Here is a 22,108-nt window from a genome sequence, read left to right as displayed (position 1 = left end):
GGCTGGCTCCAGAAGGTGGTGCTGGGGGATTATTGCTCTGTGGCATGGCAATTGTGCCATGGGGTTCCACAGGGCTCTATTTTATCCCCCATGCTGTTTAACATCTACATGAAACTGCTGGGGGAGGTTATCCGGAGGTGTGGGCTGAGGTGCCATCAATATGCGGATGACACCCAGCTCTACCTCTGTTTCTCATCAAACCCAGGTGAGGCAGTGGCTGTTCTGAAATCAGTGCCTGGGCACGGTAATGGACTGGATGAGGGCCAGTAAACTGAAACTCAATCCAGACAAGACGGAGGTACTGTTAGTGGGTGGTTCATCTGCCCGGCTAGGTGAAATTCAACCTGTTCCTGAGGGGGTTGCACTCCTGCTAAAGGATCAGGTTTGTAGTTTGGGGGTGCTCTTGGACCCAGAACTGTCACTTGAGGCACAGTGGCACAGAACACCTTTCATCAGCTTAGGCTAATTTACCAACTACACCCTTATCTGGACAGAGATAGCCTAGCTGCAGTTATCCATGCTCTGATAACCTCTCATCTGGATTGCTGGAATGTGTTATATGTGAGGCTGCCTTTGAAAATGGTCTGGAAACTTCAGCTAGTCCAAAATAGGGCAGCAAGATTAACAGGGACTAGCCAACAAGATCACATTATGCCAGTACTTTTCCAGCTGCACTGGCTGCCAGTCCATTTCTGGGCCCAATTCAAAGTGCTGGCATTAACATCCAAAGCCCTAAATGGCTTGGGGCCAGGATATCTGAAGGATCACCCTCTCCTATATGTGCCTGCCCAGATCCTAAGATCATCCTCAGCAGTCCTGCTCTGTGAGCCCTTGTCAAAAGAACTGAGGTGGGAGGCTATCAGGAAGAGGGTCTTTTCTGCTGTGGCACCCTGGTGTGGAATGAGCTCCCTAGAGAGGTTCACCTGGTGCCTACATAAGTTGTATTCCTTTCGGCACCAGGTGAAGATCTTTTTATTTCCCCAGTATTTTAGCATCCTAGTCTTTTAGCTCTGCTGTTTTCAATCTGCTACAATATTTTAAATCTCTGCATTGCTGCTAGGTTTAGTCTGGTTATATTTTTATACTGTAGCTTCAAGTTTTTATATTGTTTTCAAGCTGTACTTTGTGGTTTTAATGTTGTGAACTGCCCAGTAAATAGAAAGAAAGAAAGAAAGAAAGAAAGAAAGAAAGAAAGAAACCAGCCTATTTCAGCTTAAAGCTTTTACTGCCAGTAATTAAGCCTTAGGGAAGGCATTTCAATCTTTTTTAATGGGAGGAAAACCCACACAAAAGCCAGGAAACCACCAAGCAACAGCAGCCCGGAGAAAGGCAATGGGAGCAGGGAAAGAAGGCGTGGCCATCTGCAGAATCTCAGAGGGCCAGACTGAGATCCCAGGAAGACCAGATTTGCCCCACAAACCTGAGGTTCAACGCCCTGGATTAAGGCAACCCTAACAGAAGAGTACGGTTATAGTCACATCAGATATCAAAGGCACCTACAGAATCATGGGGTAAAATCCAACATACGTCCAACTTAGAGTAGACCCACTGAAATGAATGGGACTTAAGTTAGTCATAACTAAGTCCCATACAATTTAATGGGTCTACTCTAAGTAGGACTTATGTTGGATTTTATCCATGGTCTCCTCTGGATATAAGCACTTTGATGTAACCCAGGTCTTGTTAAACAGAGGGAAAGCAATGCTTTATTGGCAACAGTCCAATAAATGGTAACCATTTGTTGTGGTGGGTTAGGACTCTACCTCAACAGCTGAAAGGAGGAAGTGGGACTGCAAACCCTTCGCTTCTAGGGGCCCAGCTGCTTGAGGGGTTGAAGGCAGAAAGGGTGCAAGAAGGAGGATGTGAAGGCGTCAAGGAGAGATGGAACATGTGGTGGGTACATGGGATGCAGGAGCCAAGGATGTGTACATCCAGTGAGTTTTCTACGTGGAAGATGAGATGTGCAGAAGATTTAATAAGTTAAAATGGGCTGCGTGCTACTTCACAGGAACAAACAGCACTTTTCCCCCACATCATGATGCACTTTAGTCTCTGACCATGTGAAGAAATTTTAGTCTGAAGTAGCTGCTTACCCAGGGACAGCTACAGCGCAGCCACCCCCACGCAAGCAACTAGTTCACTCTCAGAGAAGCCTGCCCAACTCACAGCCCACCAAGCCAAACACAGCCCACCAGCCATAAATGGTGGTCTAGCAGATACCCAGCAGCATGACCTGTCCATGCAGTCCAAGGAAGGCGGCAAAAACAGATGGTTTGTCAAGCCCCTGGTGGCCCACCAGACATGGCTCCTGGGCTTTAGACAGCTTGATGGGTCACCCACTGTCCAGGCCTGCCTAAGCCTGAGGAGGGCCACAGTCTTGTACCCAAATACAAGACAGCACAGAGGAAACGAGCACTGTGGAGACACTGTAACACAGGGATGGACAACTTGTGGCCCTCCAGATGCTTTGGACTACAAATCTCACCAGCCCTAGCCAGCATAGCCAATGGTGAGGGATCATGGGAGCTGTAGGCCAAAATATCTGGAAGGCCACAAGTTGCTCACCCCTGCTCTGACGTAACCCACACTAAATGTTTTTACTATATACTACTCATAGGCCCTTGAAGTCTTTAAATCATTGTAGTAGATTTTCAGCAGCGTCTAAGGTTCGCAATGCACCATCAAGAGTGCTCCTCCAGCCGCCAGCTCTGCAATGGGGGTTTTACCTGCCCCAGATCCTCTCCCCAATGGGAGAAGACATGGGGCAGGCAAAGCAGTTTCAATGCACGCAGGCCTTCTCCAAGGGAAGAAGACCCATGCACAGCAAAGAGAATTCCCAGGGGACAAGTCAGGAAGGTCTTCCTTCCGAAGCAACAGCTGGGGACCAAATGACACCGGGGGGCATGGCCTCCCCCCAGCCTCATTCTGCCCACAGAGAGCAGGGGGATCATCCTTCCCCTGGACTGCAGCCTTAATCAGTAAAGGCTTAATCTAAAGATGGAGTTCTAGCAAGCTGCCAAGCACGGGACCTCAATGTTAAAATTGTATGGAGTCAGGTGAATTGTAAGAAGATATCCTGGGAATTGCAGGAGGTTTGAAGGGCATGAAAATGACTTATTAAGATTTTCCTGTGCTTCTCACAGAACTGACCGATTCCTCCATACGGAGAAAGCAGCTTACTTTTGTGAATACTGTATATGGTCTGCAGTAATCCATTATTTTAAAATATGACATTTAGGCTGCAGTCCTATGCACACTTACCTGGGAGAAAGTCCCATGGACCACAGTTGGACGTACTTCTGAGTAAACATGTATAGGATTGCACCGTTATTTTCCCAGACAAGGATTCTGATTTGGGAAGCCAAAATGAAGTCTAGCAGTTCTACCAGAGAGGTAACTGAAATCATAGTTTAAATACATTTAGGGCGCAATCCTATGGGGATAGGCGGCCACCTCCGAACTCGGAGGCGACCGCCTATACAATGCAGAGCAGGAGAAGCATGGAGGGGATTGTTCCCTCCATGCTTCTCCTGCCCTGCATTTGCAGCTAGACAGCCGATTTCAAAAGAGGAGTGGGGGAGGAGGCTGCCAGATGACACATAGGATGTGTCATACCGGCATTTCTGCTTTTCCCGCCCCAGAACACTCAGTTTTGGCCACTCCACGCTCCTCTTCCAAGAGCGGGGCTGTTCCGCGCTGCCTGCAAGACAGCGCAGAAGGGGGGGAAGGTCGGTTCCTGGAAAATCACATATCCTATGGCCATCTAGCCACTGACTAGTGGCCATAGGATTGCTCCCTTAAAAATTTTCATATAAACCAAAAGGTTTTCCTGCTTTTCTTTCACTGGGAAGGAGGCAGTACTTCTTGTACTTCTGTTTAATATATTTTTACAAATCCATCAGGGATGCACAAGTACTTTTATATGTATTGTCCCTGACATTGCAATTTCCTCTCTGTTTAAATTATTGCAAACAACTGATTTTGGAAGGAGTTGTGTTTGTTTCCTTGAATTGAACTTTACCCATATATCTTTAGAAAGAGGGGGCAAACTCTGACTGCCTATTTTTAAAACCACTGGAATGCCACAAAGTAGAATTCTACAGGTGATCACAGTGGGTTCTTCATTCACAACGTAATTCTCACGTGCTCTATGAATACAGATTTGCAATTTGCATTGCAGGTAGGGGTGCACGAAAGTCCCTTACCTGTCCTCGAAGCTTTTCGCGGTGGGGGGGAGGCGCTTCGCTGCTCCCCCCGCAAAGTTCAGGCCAGGGGGGGAGGCTTCCCACCTCGCCCGGCCGAAATTCATGCCGGGGGGGAGGCGCCTTGCCTCGCCCGGCCGCGAACTAAAAAGTTTTAAAAAAAAACACGCTCCCATGATCGGCTACGTGACAATTAACGTAGCCTATCACGGCTAGATCTGCAAAGTCAGCCATGATAGGCTACGTAAATCGTCACGTAGCCTATCACGGGTGACTTTAAAAAAAAAAGAAGCGCGTACGCAAATGGCGGCCCCCATAGGGAGCCGCCATTCGCGTTCCTTATTTGGTCGCTGTAGTCTACGTAAATCTTTATGTAGACTACGGCGAAAATAAGGGCAATGCAAATAGCGTTGCCCTTATTTTCGCCGTAGTCTATGTAAAGATTTATGTAGACTACAGCGACCAAATAAGGAATGGGAATGGCGGCTCCCTATGGGGGCCGCCATTATCCGTACGCGCTTTTTTTTTTTTTTGAAGTCACCCGTGATAGGCTTCGTGACGATTTACGTAGCCTATCACGGCTGACTTTGCAAATCTAGCTGTGATAGGCTACGTTAATCGTCACGTAGCCTATCACGGGGGCGTTTTTTTTTTCTTTTATTGGAAAGGCGGCGGCGGCAGCCGGTCAAAAGACCGGCTGCCGCTCCCGCCCCGGACGAAGACCCGCCGAACCACTGGCCGGACCCGCTGCCGGGAGGGACATTCGCCAAAGTTAAATCCCGTCCCCGGGGGGCATGCGGGGGGCGGGGGGGTGCAGAGAATTTCTCCCCGAAACTTGTTCGGGGGGCCAAACACGTTGGCGCTCGGCCCCCCGAAGTTTCGGGGAGAAATTCTCCACCAACCCTAATTGCAGGCATACATAGCAGAAAGCTGAATGATGGATTGGTGAGTACAGACTACAGTGTACTCCCCACCTCTCATGCACCAAGTGGGCTGTCTTCCTTTTGGTGGCAGTGTTATTGATATCATAGGCACTAGCCAATAGACACATACCACAGTTGGCTCTGCTTCAGTTCTAATGGAACCATGCTCAAAAGATGCAAAACTAGTCTTTAATCCAGGTCCTACCCCCAAGCGATTCCCCCAGGACAGAAAAATGTTAAGTCTGTTTGGAAGGAAAGCTAGAGCACTGTCAAACCACTTCCCTAGCTAAAGTCTTATTGAGAGGCATCTGTGATTAGGTCACATTGATATTATTAGAGAAAAAAATGAAATGAGCAGCAGAGAGATAATGCCCAGTGAGAACTGACTGGTGAAAAATTAAGTGGGGAGTGGGACAAATGAAGGGCAAACCAGGAAGAGATGCAGCAATGAGAGAAGGTAGGAGGAGAAAAAGAATTTTGCTGGAAATAAAACTTGGCAGAGTTGATTTTCCTTTCCTTTTCAGAGGTGAAAATCAAGTAAAACCCAGGCTGCATTCCAGAGTAGTCCTGTAAGACTAAACTAAAGACATTTCCTAAGGATTACTGATATCCTCATCCTAAATGTTTGCTCCAATGCAACATTAGTATAATGTTGCTGCAATGCCACAATAACTTCACATTAGATTGGCTGTGACATAGCTGAAAAAGCCCCATTCTAAGCAGCTTTATGATTTGGCTGAACTGTTTAACCACTGAAAACAATGAAAATCCCACAAACGGCTAATTTCATGTGTTACCACAGTGGTGTGAGATCCTCTTTGCTATGGTCTGATCCCATGTCCAGATGGGAGCTGGACAACTTTGATATGGGAAGCATATGCTTACCCATAGTACTAATTAGTGCCATAATAAAGTCCACAAGACACAGGTAACATATGAATGGATCTTAAATTGCTGTGACTAAGGCCACCTAATCTGGAACAACAATCTTGACCCTGGTTCCGTATTCACATACTCAAGCTAAAATGGATTAGAAATTTAGAACAGTTATTCCACGCAAAAATGTGCATGGCAAGTGGAGGGAACAGTCCATCCTTTTGGCACTCCCTAACTATAAAACAACGGCCAAAGGGTAAAAGTTAAGTGATCTCAAACCTAACATGGAGCCAATGAAAAAATAATGGTTTAAATTGGTCTTCTCCAACCTGACGCACTCTAGCTGTGTCAGGCTACAACTTCCATCATCCCCAGCAAGCACGGTCAATGAACAGGTGTCGTCCAACACATCTGGGCAACACCAGGTTGAGGAAGGCTGGTTTACGGTACAATCCTATGCATGTTTAGACAGAAAAAAAGTCCTACAACTCCCAGCAGTGCTGGGAGTTGTAGGGCTTTTTTTCTGCCTAAACTTGCATAGGCTTGCAGCCTTAAATGATTAACAGAGTACATACAGGAAATGCAGGGTAATACTCCTGCAATCCAGCCCAGGTTCAGCACTTTTGTGTCCCATTTATATTAATGAGATGGAGACTCCTTACGAACCACCCATCCTTAGTTCATAGGCATAATAGCCCGTGCATTGACATATGAAATAGCTTAGTATAAAAATATCTACCGGCTTATTTGCATAATTCTTTTTTTCCCTAAAGCTTCCCAACATGAGGCAAGTAATTTTGCTTCCCCCGCCTGCTACCTGACAAAGGCGGCAATCCTATCTGCTCACTTACCTGGGAGTAAGCCCCAATGAACTCAAGGAGCTTACTTCTGAGTACACATGTATAGGATTGCACTGTAAATATGCTTCCTTTAAGGGAAGGCCTTTACCAGCAAAGGCCTGAATAACTCCCAAGTAACAGCCACCACACCTCATATTGGAACATACAGTGCTGAAGCTATGCAATGAAAATACAGATTTCTAGGGATCTGTGTGCACGTTAGGAAAAGCCAGTCCATACTTCTTGCCCATCTGTATGCCACTGCAGTTTATTTCCATCCCATCTCTGTCCTTCCCAATGGCCCAGTCTATTTCTGTTCAAACAGAACACCATTTGGAGAAGGCCCAGAAGCCTGTTCGTAGCCATTTCTCTCTCTGTTTGCCGAGTTAATTTACCTAATAATATCTGCCCTTTACCATGGGAAAACGAGCACAGAGCTTTGTTTAAAAAACAAGCATTGAAGGTTTCTTTTTTAAAAAATGGTTTTAAAAGAAGAAACTCTGCATTCAAATGTATTTCCAATAAACTGCAGAAAACTACTACATAGCAGCAAGACTACATTAGACTTTTCGATTTTTCCATGGTGTCCTTGGATAGATACACCACCCAGTAGACCATGTTAAAAGCTCCAAAAGTGACAGGAAACAAAATGCGTGCATATTTGTCGATCTTACTGGTGCCAGAGCTTGAGGGTGGGGGAGCGGGACTGGCAGCGGACGGCTTGGCAGATGCTCCCAAAGTATTTCCTGTAGTCTGAATCTGCTCCAGTCTAGATCCAAGTAAATGATGAATGGACGGAGACCCAGCTATAGCTTGCTGGGGTATGTATCCAGTTAAAACTGGGGTAGAGGGAGGAGCCGAAGGAGTTGCTCTCGCAGAAGCCAATGTTTCCGATATGCTGATGCGGCTGAATGGGTTCGGACTTGATGCGGAAGGAGAGCGCGGCGTGACGTCTGAAGGCCCCTGAGTTACTGCTGAGGGCGGCACAGAACTGTTTCCTGCATCGATTCTCTTCCCACTCTCAGTTTCTGGCTGTACTATGGCGTTCGTTCTTTTCCTCACATTTGAATTTGAGTCTGTACTCTGCAGTATTGAAAGAACAACATCAGCAGTTTGGGATAAAAACGCTCACAGAGAAGCCACACAATCTTCAGATAAGCGCAGACATGAAAATATTCTGTAATGGTAAATAGTAAAAAAAAAGCACCCTCCTGAAATTTAGGAATGGGGTAAGGGTGATAAATGCAAAGGTGCTGTTCAACAATAAATCTCTTCCTATCATGTATGGGCAGAAAGAAATAATAATAATATACCAAGTTAGAAATTCACCGTTGTTCTAAGCCTAGACTCACTACTAGATTCCATCTCCCCAAATTTTAATTGTGATGGTAATATAGATAACAGTCAGTTGTAGTAATTATTAGAGATGCTGGTGACTGGTAGCTATTCTGTATATTTCACAAAATGGTGGTACTTTGCACTGCAGTGCTCTCCAAACTGCAGAGTGGGAGCGGGTATTGTTTTAATGCTCTCTCAAATAAAAAGCTCCCTGCATGTAATAAACCAGCACATCAAAGAGCCAGGTATGCTAAACCTTTCTACTTGAAGAGCTAGTTTACTACATATAAAGAATGGTGTTTTTTTTTTAAATATGGGTGGATATATCAAAATCCAACTTCCTCCACCTGCAGTCAGTGGTACAGTCCAGTAGTCTACTGCCTCAGTTTACTACCTCATTCTGTGTAATGTGCTGAACGGTTCTGACAACAGGGAGAATATTTACTGGAAGTCCCTGAAAAACTAACCGCATCAATGGTTCTTGAAATAATCCAGGTGTTCAGCTGTGTTCTATCACAACTCTGGCTCCATTTTTATAAGGCCTCTTTAGATATTTCAACATGTAATGCCCCACATATTTTGTAAGCTGAATTTCAAAACTGGATGTAAAGCTTGTTCATAAAAACTGAATATGCCGATCCTCACCCTAGCTGTGCCTGAATGCTTATCCCAGTGTGAAATGATACAGAGTGACTGACCTTAATACTCATAGCTATGGCTACATGGCTCAAATTTGAATGTTTTCAAGGAGGAAAAAAAAACCCCTCCACATGATTGCACAAATGCCACCAAATAGCTCATCTGACCATTTCTTCTGTCTGACAAAAAAAAATATTCCAAGAAAACACTGTCTCACCCTGGACCAAGTAACATATGGAACTGATGGCACACCAGAAACAAATACACTTATTTCAGTAAAGTCTATTACTACACTATTTTATGCTCTTGATTGGCATCTGTAGGGTTTCCAGGAGGGTAACCATGTTAGACTGTTAGCAAAAAAAACAAACAGCCTTGTGGCAAATTAAGAACTAGCAATTTTATTATAGTATATGCCTTTTGTGGACTAAACTCCATTTTATCAGATAAGCTTATGCCATAATACATTTTCATCTTTAAGATGCCAAAAGACACTTTGTTGCTTTATCTGTAATCTTATTCCCTATGGGCAAACATTATTGGTGGGGAGAGGAGGTTGACCTAACATTAACAGAACCACCTGTATGAATTCAGTATCTGTCTCTGTGGCTTCCAGTGCAAGCAAAATGTCCTCCTCCATTCACCTGCTTATGATGAGCTGTGGACTCATCTATGGTGGATGTTAGATAAAAACATCTGGCAAGCAAAGTGTTGGTCAGAACAAACCACAAAGATTTCAGGAAAGGCAATGTGATCAGGCATTTCGGCCACTACCACATACAACAAATCCTCTCTCAGAGAAGGAGAAGATTCCTATCATTTCACTTCCCAAGATTGAGACGATACACATATGGTTCTCCTGGATCCAGTGCTGCTACTACAGTCTCAGATGGCAACTGTGAACATCAATGTGTTCCACAACTTGTGTCACGCTATTTTAGTGTAGACTGTAAATATTATTTGATTGATTGATTGATTGATAAATGTATTTCCCACACAACTGTGCCCAAGTTCCATATAGTGTTGGCTTCTAATGCTGTAATACTACCTGTGAATTGTAGGTATCTTTTGTGTGGAGCATTGTTTTGTGATGATAAATGATTTTAAGCTAATAAACATTACTACCAATTATACCTAGATTTTAAAAACCTGCAACCTTTCTTGAAGGATAGAGACAGGATCCATCAGATGTAAAGTCTTACACACACAGACACACTCACACACACACACACACACTGCTTTATTATTATTGTTTTAGGGAGCAATCCTATTGAGACAGACCGTCACCTCCAACTTCTTGTGAAGTTGGTGGCAACTGCCTATCCAGTGCAGGGCAACTAAAGCATGGAAGAGAGGATTCCTTCCATGCTCTAGCTGCCCTGCAGTTTTCCTTGGATGCCCAATTTCAGGCACAGTTCGGGGAAAGGACGGGAACAGGGCTGGAGACCACATAGGAAGCTGGCTAAAACAGCTTCCGTGGTCTCTTCCCCTCCCTGCCACTGAGCGTGTCTCCTTTTCGCCCTGTCCATGCTCTGTGTTACGAGCACAGACAGGCATGGAGTGGTAGCTGCCACGGTTCTTTCTGCCCCAGCTACAAGGGGGAGGGGGTGGGGAGTACGGTTTCCCGGCTATGAGCTCGTAGCGCTGTCTACAAGCTCGGAGCTGGGAAATGGAAAAATCCTATCTCCCCAGATCCTGTCAAGTTTTATTTATGACTGTAAGCCACCTTGAGTGCCATTTTTCTTGGTAGAAAGGTAGGGTACAAATCAAATAGATTACATACACACACAGACATTCTCTCTACACACACATCTGTAACAATTCTGCATGAAGCTTAAATGTATACATGTATACAGAGAGCTTCGGCTATTGGGCGGTACAGAAATGAAGTGAAATGAATGAATGAATGAATGAATAAATATGGGACAGGCATGCTGATCATTCACAGCAGCAATAATAGATGATGCCGAGAAGATGGATGGGATTATTTTTCAGACATATTTTTTCACTGGACTATTCCTGCGTTGCCTTTGATTGCTGCTAACTGCTATTTTCTGTCCTCATTTGTAAGGGTTGGATTATTGTTAGAAGGAGGAGAAGGAGAAGCAGAAAAATATACTGATGGCAGGCAGTACTGATGACTCAAGTTGATCTAGAAAGCCTGAGTCACATTCCAGCATGTGCAACCCTAATTACACAGGCAGGCCATTTGTTTATCTTCATACATGATTTGTGTATGACCTATGGACAGGCAAATGAATTTTTAGCATCTTAAAACACATTGCAATCAATGATGTACTCAACAAATGTGCACATGCATTCATACACATGGGGGCTATGGCTATAGCATGTCCGCAAAGTGGAAGCAGAAATAAAGTATAATGTCTACTTTAAAGTATACAAACCAACAGTTATTTAATGCCAGAAGAACAAGAAATATGCTTAATTGCACTATATGAATTTCTAAAAGAACAATTCTATACATGTTTTCTAGAAAGTAAGCCCCACTGTATTGACTGGTGCTTACTTGCAGGTAAGTGTGCATAGGATATTGCCCTACATCTTTTTCTGTACAGATTCTTTTGTACAGTGTTTGTCAATGTCACTTTACATGGGTGAAATTAAATGATAAGAAAACTTGATTGTGCCCCTGAATATTCTTTTCATTTTGAATCATTTGGGGGGCATCCAAAAGCTGGAACACAATTTTGTACAGCCACAGCAATATATGACAAACAGGAATAGCTGTTTCAGGTGGCCTTTTCAACAGTGCTGCTATTAAGCACACGCATTGTTATTTCAGCCTCCACCTCAGCACGTACTACTGTAAACGCACACAGGAATGTTAGGATTGTTCGTAGATAAAAGCTTGTTATCTTTTGGGGGTTTGGTTTGGAGGTTCACCAAAGTGGTGATTATGCAGGTGCAAGTAACATTTTGCCCAGGTGGCCTTGATTTCAGTTAGGGTGAAATTTGTACTATTAACAAAATTGGCTTGTGAAATCCTTCCCACCCTTCATGCTCCACCACAATAAAAGAGCATTTAGCCATCCCCTGTTCCAAACAACAGCTGAAATGTTTTTGAATATTGTTTGGAGCTTTTTACGGGAGGCTGTTTTCCACAGCCAGAAATGACATGATCCTGACTTCTTCATTCATCTCTCAAGGACTCATACGAGATACTGCTTTCATAATCACCACTGCAAAAATCTTATCAGCTTTATTTGCTGCAAAGGCAGGATAACCCGCCAAACGTCTTTGCAGGCATGTATAAATATTGTAATTAATGACACGACCACCTCTTTCCAAACAGAAGCACATTAAATTGACCGTGTGTAATGCAATGGAGTATGCCGTTGGCATAATTTGCTGCAAATCTGTCTAATCTATTGCTAAACATTATGGCAGATCTATTCAATAAGATTGCATGGCTCACTTTAGGGTACAAAATCTATCTCGATTCAAGTAGAAAAAGAAAGAGGAAGTGGTAATCTCTCTCTTACAAAAACAACTCAAAGATAATTTCCTGTTCCTACCCCACCATCCAGACTCTCTAGGTATGACTGCCACCATGTTAAAGTGGTGCTCAAGCACGAGCAATCCAAGTTCTTCAATTTTTAACAAGGTTTGCCTGTTAGAAACAGCTGTTCATCTGCACTGCAAATTTTGAAAAGAAAAAAAAGTCCTCTGGGCCTCCCTAATCCTCCACTAGAGCCAGAAAAGGAAATATTAGATCGTTTTGCATGTATTATGACAAGCAAGCCAATTTTGCACTCCAGTGAAGTTGGATTGCAAATTTAGGATGAGCTGAAATTGTGCATCCTTGCAAAAGTTGAGATTTACAGCAGCCAGTTCACTGGCATATTAATCAGCACTGCTAAAATGGCAAATGTGAGTCACATAATTACGCAACAATGGAAAGAAGCAGGCAAGCAAAAGATATAGATGGAGAGCCATTTCGATGGATAGTTTCAAACCCTTTCCCTTATGTGCTAGCTTACAATGGAAAGGGAACTGTTTTGGTTGAGGGCAGGCATTGAAACATGTGGTCCTCACCTCCAATTTGAAATGGTAAAATCCTGGGAACACCGTACTGTGTGCTTTTTCTGCACGTTTTGAGTAAAATGACATTGGATTGTATTAAAAAAAATGACTAACTCTCTAGCCTTTACAGCAGCCTTCTGCAATCTGGTGCCCTACTATTGGCTATGCTGACAACAATTTAGCACTTAAAAACTAAGCATGGTGAAACTAAGAGAAGACAAGCCTGTCCACAGACTTGCAGTCTAATCTATGTGTTAAAATTAAGATTAAAGAGGAAAGGAGTAACTGCTTGTGGATTTGGGTTCAGAAGGAACCATGAAGGGAGCCCTAAGGGTCAAGGATGACTTCCGTTCCCTGTGGACACCAATCTCATTTCTCTGCCTACTGAAAGGAAGCACAGAAACGTGTTTAGCCTCTGAATGTGAGAACGATTTGGCTGGATCAGAGCAAGTTCATCCAGTCTGTCATTCCCTTTCCCATGAGCCAGATATGGATGCTCATAAACAGGGCATGGTGAGGTTTCCCCAAACATCTGGTCTTGACAGGTATAATGTCAGTGTACTTGGAAACTAGCTATCATGCGTCTGATGATGATGATAAAATAGATTTATATACCGCTTACCATATTTTAAAAAATATCTCTAAGCAGTTTACATGAAAATACATTAAAACAGAACATTTATAGAAACAGTAAAACCAAGTATTCACAATGCGATAATTAACGAGCAAATGTTATAAGGATAACCAATGCCTGTGTTGGTTCTAAGCTTGAACTCACTAAGTGAGCAGAACAAATCCTTTACCATTTCTGCCAGTGTACGCACACCCCATTCCTCCTTCCCCCTGATTATTCCACTATCTTCCAATTAGAGCACTATTTGCCAACGACATAACCCAGCGTGGGCAGCACTCTCTGAAATAAGCTCAACTGGCAGCCTAAAGAAAAAAGTGAGCACGAAAAGAGTGAGCAGGGATGGACAATCTAAAACCAGCTTTGTTTTCACTTGAGCAACAAGCTGTTCAGGCTGAAGAACGCAAGCCAGAGTTGGAGGCTCTATAAGGCCAGGTGGAAACCTCCTGCCCCCCATGTGTCACCATCGATGGGACCTCACAACCAGGGACCGGCGAATGAGCGATGTTCAAGATTGCAGGGATTCTCCGAACACTGTCTTGCTGCTTGTCTCGTGCCTGGTTCCCGTTTGCAATCACTGCTCAACCTGTGCAAATGGGAAATTTGCACAAATTGGGCAGCAATCAAACAGGAGATTTGCACAAGTTTCCCCAAATTTGTGCACATTTCCTCCATGGACTAAAGTGATTCAGGAAATTTGCACAAATTGGACTGCAAACACGAGCATGTGTTCAACAATTTACAAATACTTTTGGAGGACACATGCTCACATTCAGAGCTCCAAACGGGGCATGCCCGCATGTTTTGAAAGCAAAAACGGAATTCTCATACATCCCTACTAACAGCGACAGAGAGAGCAGGCTAACAACTCCCTCTGCAGTCAAGCTACTCCAGTGGAACAGGGGCTATGGCAGTCCATTACCAGAGTCCCTGCTAAGCTTTGACTTCTCTTGCTACGAAGCTGCGCTATAGTGATTCAGGCCGTTTGTCCATCTAACACAGTACTGCCTCTGTGCTTTTGGACAGAGGACTTTCCCTGCTCTGCCACCTGAATTGCTGGAGATGCCAGGGACCTAATGTGGAATATTCTGTATGCCAGGGGTAGACAACTTGTAGTGGTCCTGATGTTTCAGCCTACAACTCCCACCAGCCTTAGCCGGCATACCCAATGGTGAGGAATGATGGGAGGCGTAGACCAAAATGTACGGAGGGCCACAACTTGCCCACTTCTGCTATATGCAAAGCATGTCCTCCTATTGCCAGGCTATACGATGCTGCTTTGTGGGGAAGAGAATCAAATTTGATCTTATCAGCACACATGACTAAAGAACATCTGCATCATCTGTGTAACATGCAGCAATATTTCCTGCAGGATTTGACCTTTTGGTGTTGTGACTCACAGGAAAAATAAAGTCAGCCTATGGTCAAGGCTCCATGAGCTACCTGGCAACTATTACAGAACCTGGTACCTCAGCTTTTGCTTTATTAAAACCATTTCTGCTCCATTTATTTTAAGCAAGCCAACATTTTAAGCCCTGAGCACATAATTAGCTTTCTCCCACTGACGTCAACAGGACTTAAGCACAGCAAAGTCTTGACTGGATGGCACCCCACGTTTTAGAGTGGCTTGGCATACTTTTCGGGCTTGTGGACAGACACTGCAAAGGCTCAGACGCTCTCAGAGCCTAGCAAAACATTCCAGGGATTCACGGCTGCTGCCAATCCACATCTCTCCCACGTGTCTCCACAGTAACATTTACTAAAAGGAAGGACTCTCCAGAATAAGAACCTGGATGCAGAATAAGCTCAACAAATGTACAGCTTAATGTACAGCTTCCTTCCACGTTACACCAACACATACACTCCTGTTCTCCCTTCCAGAATTCTGCTTGTAGTTGTATTCCCAGTCTGGACTAACCTGTGATTCACCTGGGGCATTTTGAAATACTGGCATGGATCATCACAATTATCACAGTGACTTTATAGCATCCAGTGCTTTCCACTGTAAAGCAAAAGACAAAGAACTGGAATAGACATGAGAAAATACTGAATGCAACAACATCATGTCAAGTGTTTCTTTTACTAGACATTACCAGAAAGATGGATGGGGAGGACGCAGGTTGGTGGCGGGCACATGTCTCCCATAAATATCTAGCTAGGCCTCAAGAGGGATTTTAATGAAAATCATGATTCTGTTCTTCATACTCCTAGATTAGGTTTCTCTTTTTTCCCCAATAAATTCTATTTTTAAATATGTATAGATTTTTTTTAAAAAAACCTGGTGATAAAGAGCTTCACTGTGAATCAGGGTCACAGCAAAATGTTTCTTTTTCTGGTAATCTCCTAATCTTTATTAGCACAATATTTAACCCTTGTCATGTACCCCTGGGGAGGGTACAGCTTAGAAACTAGGTCAGCTTCAAGCAAACCCTCTTCTACTGTTCGGTATGTGCTTCAAATTAAATGAGACATTGTCCAAAACAACAGTTAGTGGTAATTTTCAAACTAGCTCAGTATCTTTGGTTATTTAGACTACTACCCCATACACTACAGGAACTACTGGTTATGTTTTGACTTCTGTGAAAACTCAACACAAAGGGAGGCACTAGAGTCCAACCTCAGAATCTTTCCTGTTCTGCTAAGTACATTTCTCTCACAATTGTCCTCCAGTATTCTCTCCACTTGTATTTTATACATTATTAGGTCACTTCGTAATTGTATAAATTTCACAAGAAAAAGAGGGCCTGGAATATTGGCTAACAGTGTAGGGTGGCCAGGTATCCTCTTTTACAAAGGACAGTCCTCTGTTTGAAGGGCTGCCAGAAAGCTCTTTAGGAACTCCATTAAGATTACCTGAAGGAACATCTTCTCCCATATATCTGCATGGACCCTATGATCACCTCCAAATCCCCTCCTCCAGGTGCCCCCACTAAATGAGGTAAGGGAGGGCCTTTCCAGTGGTGGCACCCCAGTTCTGGAATGCCCTTCCCAGAGAGGCTCACCTGGCACCTACATTGTGATCTTTTTAGTATCAAGTGGAGACCTTTTTATTTTTTCCAGGCTTTTTAGTCCTTCATTTTTGTTTTTTAAATGTGTTATTGTGTCTTTAGATCTCTACACTGCTGCTGGCTTTTACCCTTGTTTTTTACTTTGGTTTTACCATGTTTTAAACTACTGAAGTTTTAATATTATATTTTATCATGTTGTATTTCATGGCTTTGATTTTTGTGACCACCCAGACAGCTTTGGCTATTGGGCAGTATAGACATGTAATAAATACATTCTGAAGAACCCCAGTATTCCCCCAAAGGTTAAATCTGAAAACTGCTGAGCTGCTTCGATGGAGTTGGGAGCAGCAACAGGAGCAGGAGATAAAGAGATCGTTGGATGATGCAGAACAACCTTCCACAAGGTCAAATGCCTTGCCACAAAGCAGGACTTCCATCTATCAAGTTTCCCATAGATCAGTCCATACAAGCCAGGCCACAGTGTTACAAGCAGAGAGCAAGTGGTAAAGAGATGCTAGCCCACTAAATAGCAATGAGGGCTTTTCTTTTCTTTCAGAAATTAAATTGGGGTGTTGGACCTCTTTCAACCCAAGGGCTGAATTCAATTTCAGAGGAGCTTTTGGAGGTCATGTTCCGGGGGGGGGGGGGTGACCAAAGGCAAAAGGGGTGGAGCCAAAAATGCTGCCATATTGCAGCTTAAAGCGCTTACTGCCAGAAACTAAGCCTTAGGAGAAGCATCTCAACCTTTTAGAGTGGGGAGGGTTGGAAACGTGCGAAAGCTGAGAAACCACCAAACAACTGCTGGCCAGGGGGAAAGGAGTGTGGGAGGGGGAAAACAAGATGGCCATCCAGGGAACCCAGGAGGCTGAATTGGGAAGCCAGACAGGCTGGATTTAGCCTGCGGGGCTGAGGTTCAACACTGCAGAATTAAATGTTGGGTATTTAACAGGACCAGCTTGAAATGCCATCTGTGGCAGAACTGCCCCATGGTTTCCTTTGTTTAAACACAACGTTAAGGGTTTATAGCTTCTCCATACATTGTAGGTTGCCTGGTGGGGGTGTGAGGATGTATGGGATGGTGAGTGGCTGAGTGCCTGGGTCCGTGTGATTGGTCAGTGAGAATGCGGGGAGGGGGGAGTTAGAGTGAGCTAAGAGAGGCTGTCTGAAGATGAAAGGGAGAGAGAGTGGTCTGATCTATTAGATAAAACATCTCCTGGAGATAGGGAGAGGTGGTTAGCGGTTTTAGGCCTTATAATAATCTCAGTAAATTATTTTGATTCTTTTACATCAAATCTGTACTGAAGTCTTCATCACACTACTTATACTTACCCTAGGTAGAAGTTAAAAGAAGGGAACAACTCACACACACAATTCTACTCTAGGAAAAAAGGAGTATAAGAAAGGTGGTTAAAGTGGAAACCTGAGCTGGGTGGGAACAACCTGCCTAGGTGGAAGCAAAGACCAACCCCCCATCTTGAGGGACCATAACCTGGGTGAAGAGAGGAGTGGTTTCATCACACCATCATAAGCAAAAAGCTCTTCAACTCCATCATGCTACACCCATTCATCCTGTTGCTGGTCTTCTGAGATATTCTCCCAAGCTAGAATGTGTGTGTGTGTTTCCCCCCCAGTTATCTTCAAACTGCAGTAACTACAAATATTAACTTCTTCAAGCCAATTACAGCTTATGAATTTACCTAAGCAAAAAAAAGAAAAACACAATTTTGAACCTAGTTGCAGTCACAGGCCAAATAAACCCTATATGGAACCTTGCTTTGATTTCCAACAAAGAGTCACACATAGCTGGATAGGAGAATTGGGCCCATGAATTTTGCATGATTTCTAGCTTGTGAGAACCAGTTATTCACTCACTGCCTCAAAAATACTGGGTTTAAAAAAAAAAAATATTTAGATAAAGCAGTGCAGCGAACCATTATTTTGATACTATTGTTTTATGGGAAGCTGGAGACAAATAAAAGAGGGAGAACCTGAAAAAAATGCAAAAGGAAGGCTGATTGCTTTTGTGGTGACTATAAGGAAGAAGCTAATAAAGCCAGCATTAGATGGCATCTATATGTATAATACAATAAAGTTACCACATTTAAATTAGCTTACAAGGGAAGTGTGAAAACTGTAGTCTTTGGAGGCCTGTTAGCGAAAGTTATTATACTGGCTGAGCGTGAAAAAGTTGAAATTGTTTATGCTTTAGGCAAAATGTTGGTATTTACAGTAGAAACTGGGGGGGTAATTTAATGATAGGTATAGACGTAAATCTCAGAAGCAACCAGAAGATTTGAAACGCTCTTTCATTTCAAGTGCATTTATATCTCATGAGAGTCATATCATGGCCACAGATGGTCCAAACATAAACATGGCTTTTCAGGCCTCTTGTGATGTGTACACCACCATGGTGTACATTGGACAGGACTTTCTACTGGATTTTCCCATCATTCCATGCAATCAAAAACTGATCTCCATCCGAGGATTAATAGCAGCTGTGTGAAGAGCTCATCTACAGAACCCATTTTGAAAGTTAGGGTCCAGATATGGACCATGAGTGAATACAGATGATGCTTTATCAAATGGAAACTTACCATGTTGTGCAGGTCAACATTTGGTAAGCCAGTTGCTTGTATCATCTTGCAATTGTGAGAATAATGTTACATCGCTGCTTGGCAAACGATACAGACAACCAATTTATCAAGTGGTTACATGAATTTACCAAGCAGTTACATTGTGTTAAGTTAAGGCTAAAGGTTGTATCCAGTGTTAGTCCTCCTTAGAGTAGACCCACTGAAATTAAAGGGACTTAAATTAGACTAGCATTGGATACAACCCTTTGATTCCTGGAAGGCATGTTCCCCCTGCTTTAGAAAGGCAAGATAGCAATAATGTTTTAAGTTGTTAGAGCTACAAACTTTAGTGAAGTAATTATGTTAATTAACGGAGCTGACAATAAGCAAAGATTCTTGGATTTGGATGGCCTGCCAGGCTGAGTCAAACACCACCTCCTTTCTCCCTCAAAGCAAAGCTTTACTTACTAGCTGAAACCCATACTAATATGTCTTTTCAACCGGGATCATCTACAGTACTGATGGTCTTGAACTTCTTTGCTTCTGAAGCCATGTTTTGTTCTGGTTAGGGATGTCAGAGAATTCTGCCACGGATCTCGGTGAGGCCAAATGCCAGTGCATTCGGCCCCCCGAAATCCGTGGCGGAACGAAGGGCCCCCCACACAAAAGGCGCACAAAACGGAGCACTTACCTGCTGCTGTCCGCGCTGACTTGCGAATGGCAGCCGCACTGCGGCCACCATTCGCTTCCTCATCATAGCTGTGATAGGCTACGTAAATAATTACGTAGCCTATCACAGCTAACACAGGCTGTTAGCTCATTTGCAGTTAGCTGTTAATGACTGTTAGCTGTTAGCTCATTTGCATCCCTGAGGAGGCCATGATAGGCTATGTAAGTATTTACATAGCCTATCACAGCAAGCTAAAAAAAACAACAGCGTACGCAAATGGCAGCGGCTGCGGTGGCCGCCATTTGCGTTCCCTTTTTTTCGCTGTTTTTCACGTAGTGGGAGCTATTTGCGTTCCTTTTTTTCCTGCTGTAATAGCTTACATAAATATTTACATAGGCTAAAATGGTGGGGGGGGAAGGAACACAAATGGCACCCACTATGCTATTTGCATTCCCCGTTTTTTTTCGCCGTAATAGCTTACATAAATATTTACGTAGGCTAAAACAGCGGAAAAAAGGGAACGCAAATGGTGGCCGCTGTAGCCGCCGCCATTTGCATATGCTGTTTGTTTGTTTTTTGGCTGCAGGCTGCCCAGCAGCCAGATGTCCGGCTGCGGGTGGCCCCGGCTGGCGGCTCCGCAGAATTTCCACGGAGCGGAGCCGGCCAGGTTAGGTTTTCGGGGGGAGGTGCAGAACGCCTCCCCCAACCATGAATCACCCCGTTGAAAAGGTAAGTGACTTTCGTACATCCCTAGTTCTGGTGTGTTACTATAAAGGGGAATATTCTACATTTTCAAATGTAAGTAAAAAAAACCCTTAAAATATTTTATTTCCCCTTGTAGTGATGAGGAATAATGTTTGCTTGTCAAATTGTATGCTGTCTCACACTTAACAGAAACTCTCTTCTTTCTTCAGATATTACACACCTTGGGAATTACTTAGGGTAATTCCTGTGCATGTTTAGACAGGAAAAAGTCCTACAACTCCCAGTACGCCCTAGCCAGCACCCTTAGCCATTGATACTTTAAAGATCAAACTGGAGATGGGATAAATGTGTATCATGTTCTGTTGAAGTCAACAGAGTCCTTATCTTCCAGAATAGTCAAGAACATTGACATATCTTGCTCTTTCCATTTGCAAAGTCCAAGGAGAAGATCACATAAAGCAGGCCAAATCTGGCCCACCTGGGGTCACAATCCAGCCCTAGATGGCCACTCTTCCTGGCCCCACCTGCTTTCCCCAGCTGCCAATCATTGGTGGTTTTGGCCCCACCCCTTTTGCCTTCAGCCCCGCCCACCACTGGAATGCCACTCCAGAAATAAATTTGGCCATCAGGCTGAAAGAGGGTCAACACTGCTGATATAAACTATACAGATTTGAAATGTCTTACTCAGCAGAGACATTAGTTCAAAATTCCATAAATTTGTTCTGGCCTGTATCAGCTGGAGGGCAGAAGCCTAGGAATTTGCTTCATTTCCCCACTCCCACCCCAAATGGTTAATGTACTGTAACAACTTCAGCAACATCAGCATCTGGCTCATGCCTTGGAGAAACAGCATCTCGAGACTTCAACTAGCCCAAATCAAAAGAACAGGCCATGATGCTAGCTAGGGCAACATCCTTGGCCCACATTCACAACCATGCTTACTGCCATCAAAATACATAAAGCTTCTGATAAGAGCACCGCACTCTTCAGCACATTTCAAATGCTGACTTTTGCAACAGTTAATTGAAGCTGATCACTGAGCACTATAAAAAATACTGCTTATTTCATCTGTCAGCTAATGTATCACAAAATGCAATTAACTCATGTTTGTAGGGCTGCCAACTTTTTGAACTGGCCACTGTCACTGCAACTTTAAGAGCAGATTGACGTACAGACATGAGCAGCAGAGAATGATTATCTCCATGCTGTGAAAAGCTTCCAGTGCTGATTTCTGCACATCCAGCTGCTCTTAAAGACACAGGAGTAGGCCAGACTTTTCCCCCCCCATGCGGAGGCAGCCTTACCAGTAGGCAAGAGAACCCCCCCCCCCATCCAACCAAAACCAATTGGGCAATAATTACAATCCCATTTCCACTCAGGTCAGCCAGCAATGATTTCCGAAAAAATCCAGATAACAGCCTGACAGCTCAATCCTTTGCATCAAACTGGGTTCAGTGGGGCTGATTCCCAGGCACATGTACAAGGATTTCAGCCACAATTTCATACAAACATGATATACTTAATAACAGTTGATTCTTTCACACATTTCAATTGTCAGATGTTCCTCTGCCCCAATCCCAAATGGTCTCACTGCCTAATGTTGCCAACTGACCACAGCCTGATCTGCTCTGGAGCTTTTAACAGTGGTTTTCTCTGAAGA

At 43.8% G+C, this 22,108-nt stretch overlaps 1 protein-coding gene across 1 annotated transcript in view; it reads right to left on the bottom strand.

Annotated features, from left to right (window-relative positions):
* Window positions 1-7,314: 7,314 nt before the first annotated feature.
* Window positions 7,315-22,108, bottom strand: part of GABRA4 (gamma-aminobutyric acid type A receptor subunit alpha4) — an 85,444-nt gene continuing 70,650 nt past the window's right edge. Inside the window, exon 9 of the mRNA XM_084860321.1 lies at window positions 7,315-7,923. Coding sequence (XP_084716447.1) covers window positions 7,396-7,923 — 528 coding nt within the window. The 3' untranslated portion in view covers window positions 7,315-7,395. The remainder of the gene's footprint in view (window positions 7,924-22,108) is intronic.

This window comes from Heloderma suspectum, chromosome 5, assembly GCF_057233095.1.
Source record: "Heloderma suspectum isolate Gila_16-S chromosome 5, 16-S_ref, whole genome shotgun sequence".
NCBI classification, from domain to species: Eukaryota; Metazoa; Chordata; class Lepidosauria; order Squamata; family Helodermatidae; genus Heloderma; species Heloderma suspectum.
Note: the sequence above shows the minus strand (reverse complement) of the source record. Positions and strands in the feature narration are given on the sequence as shown.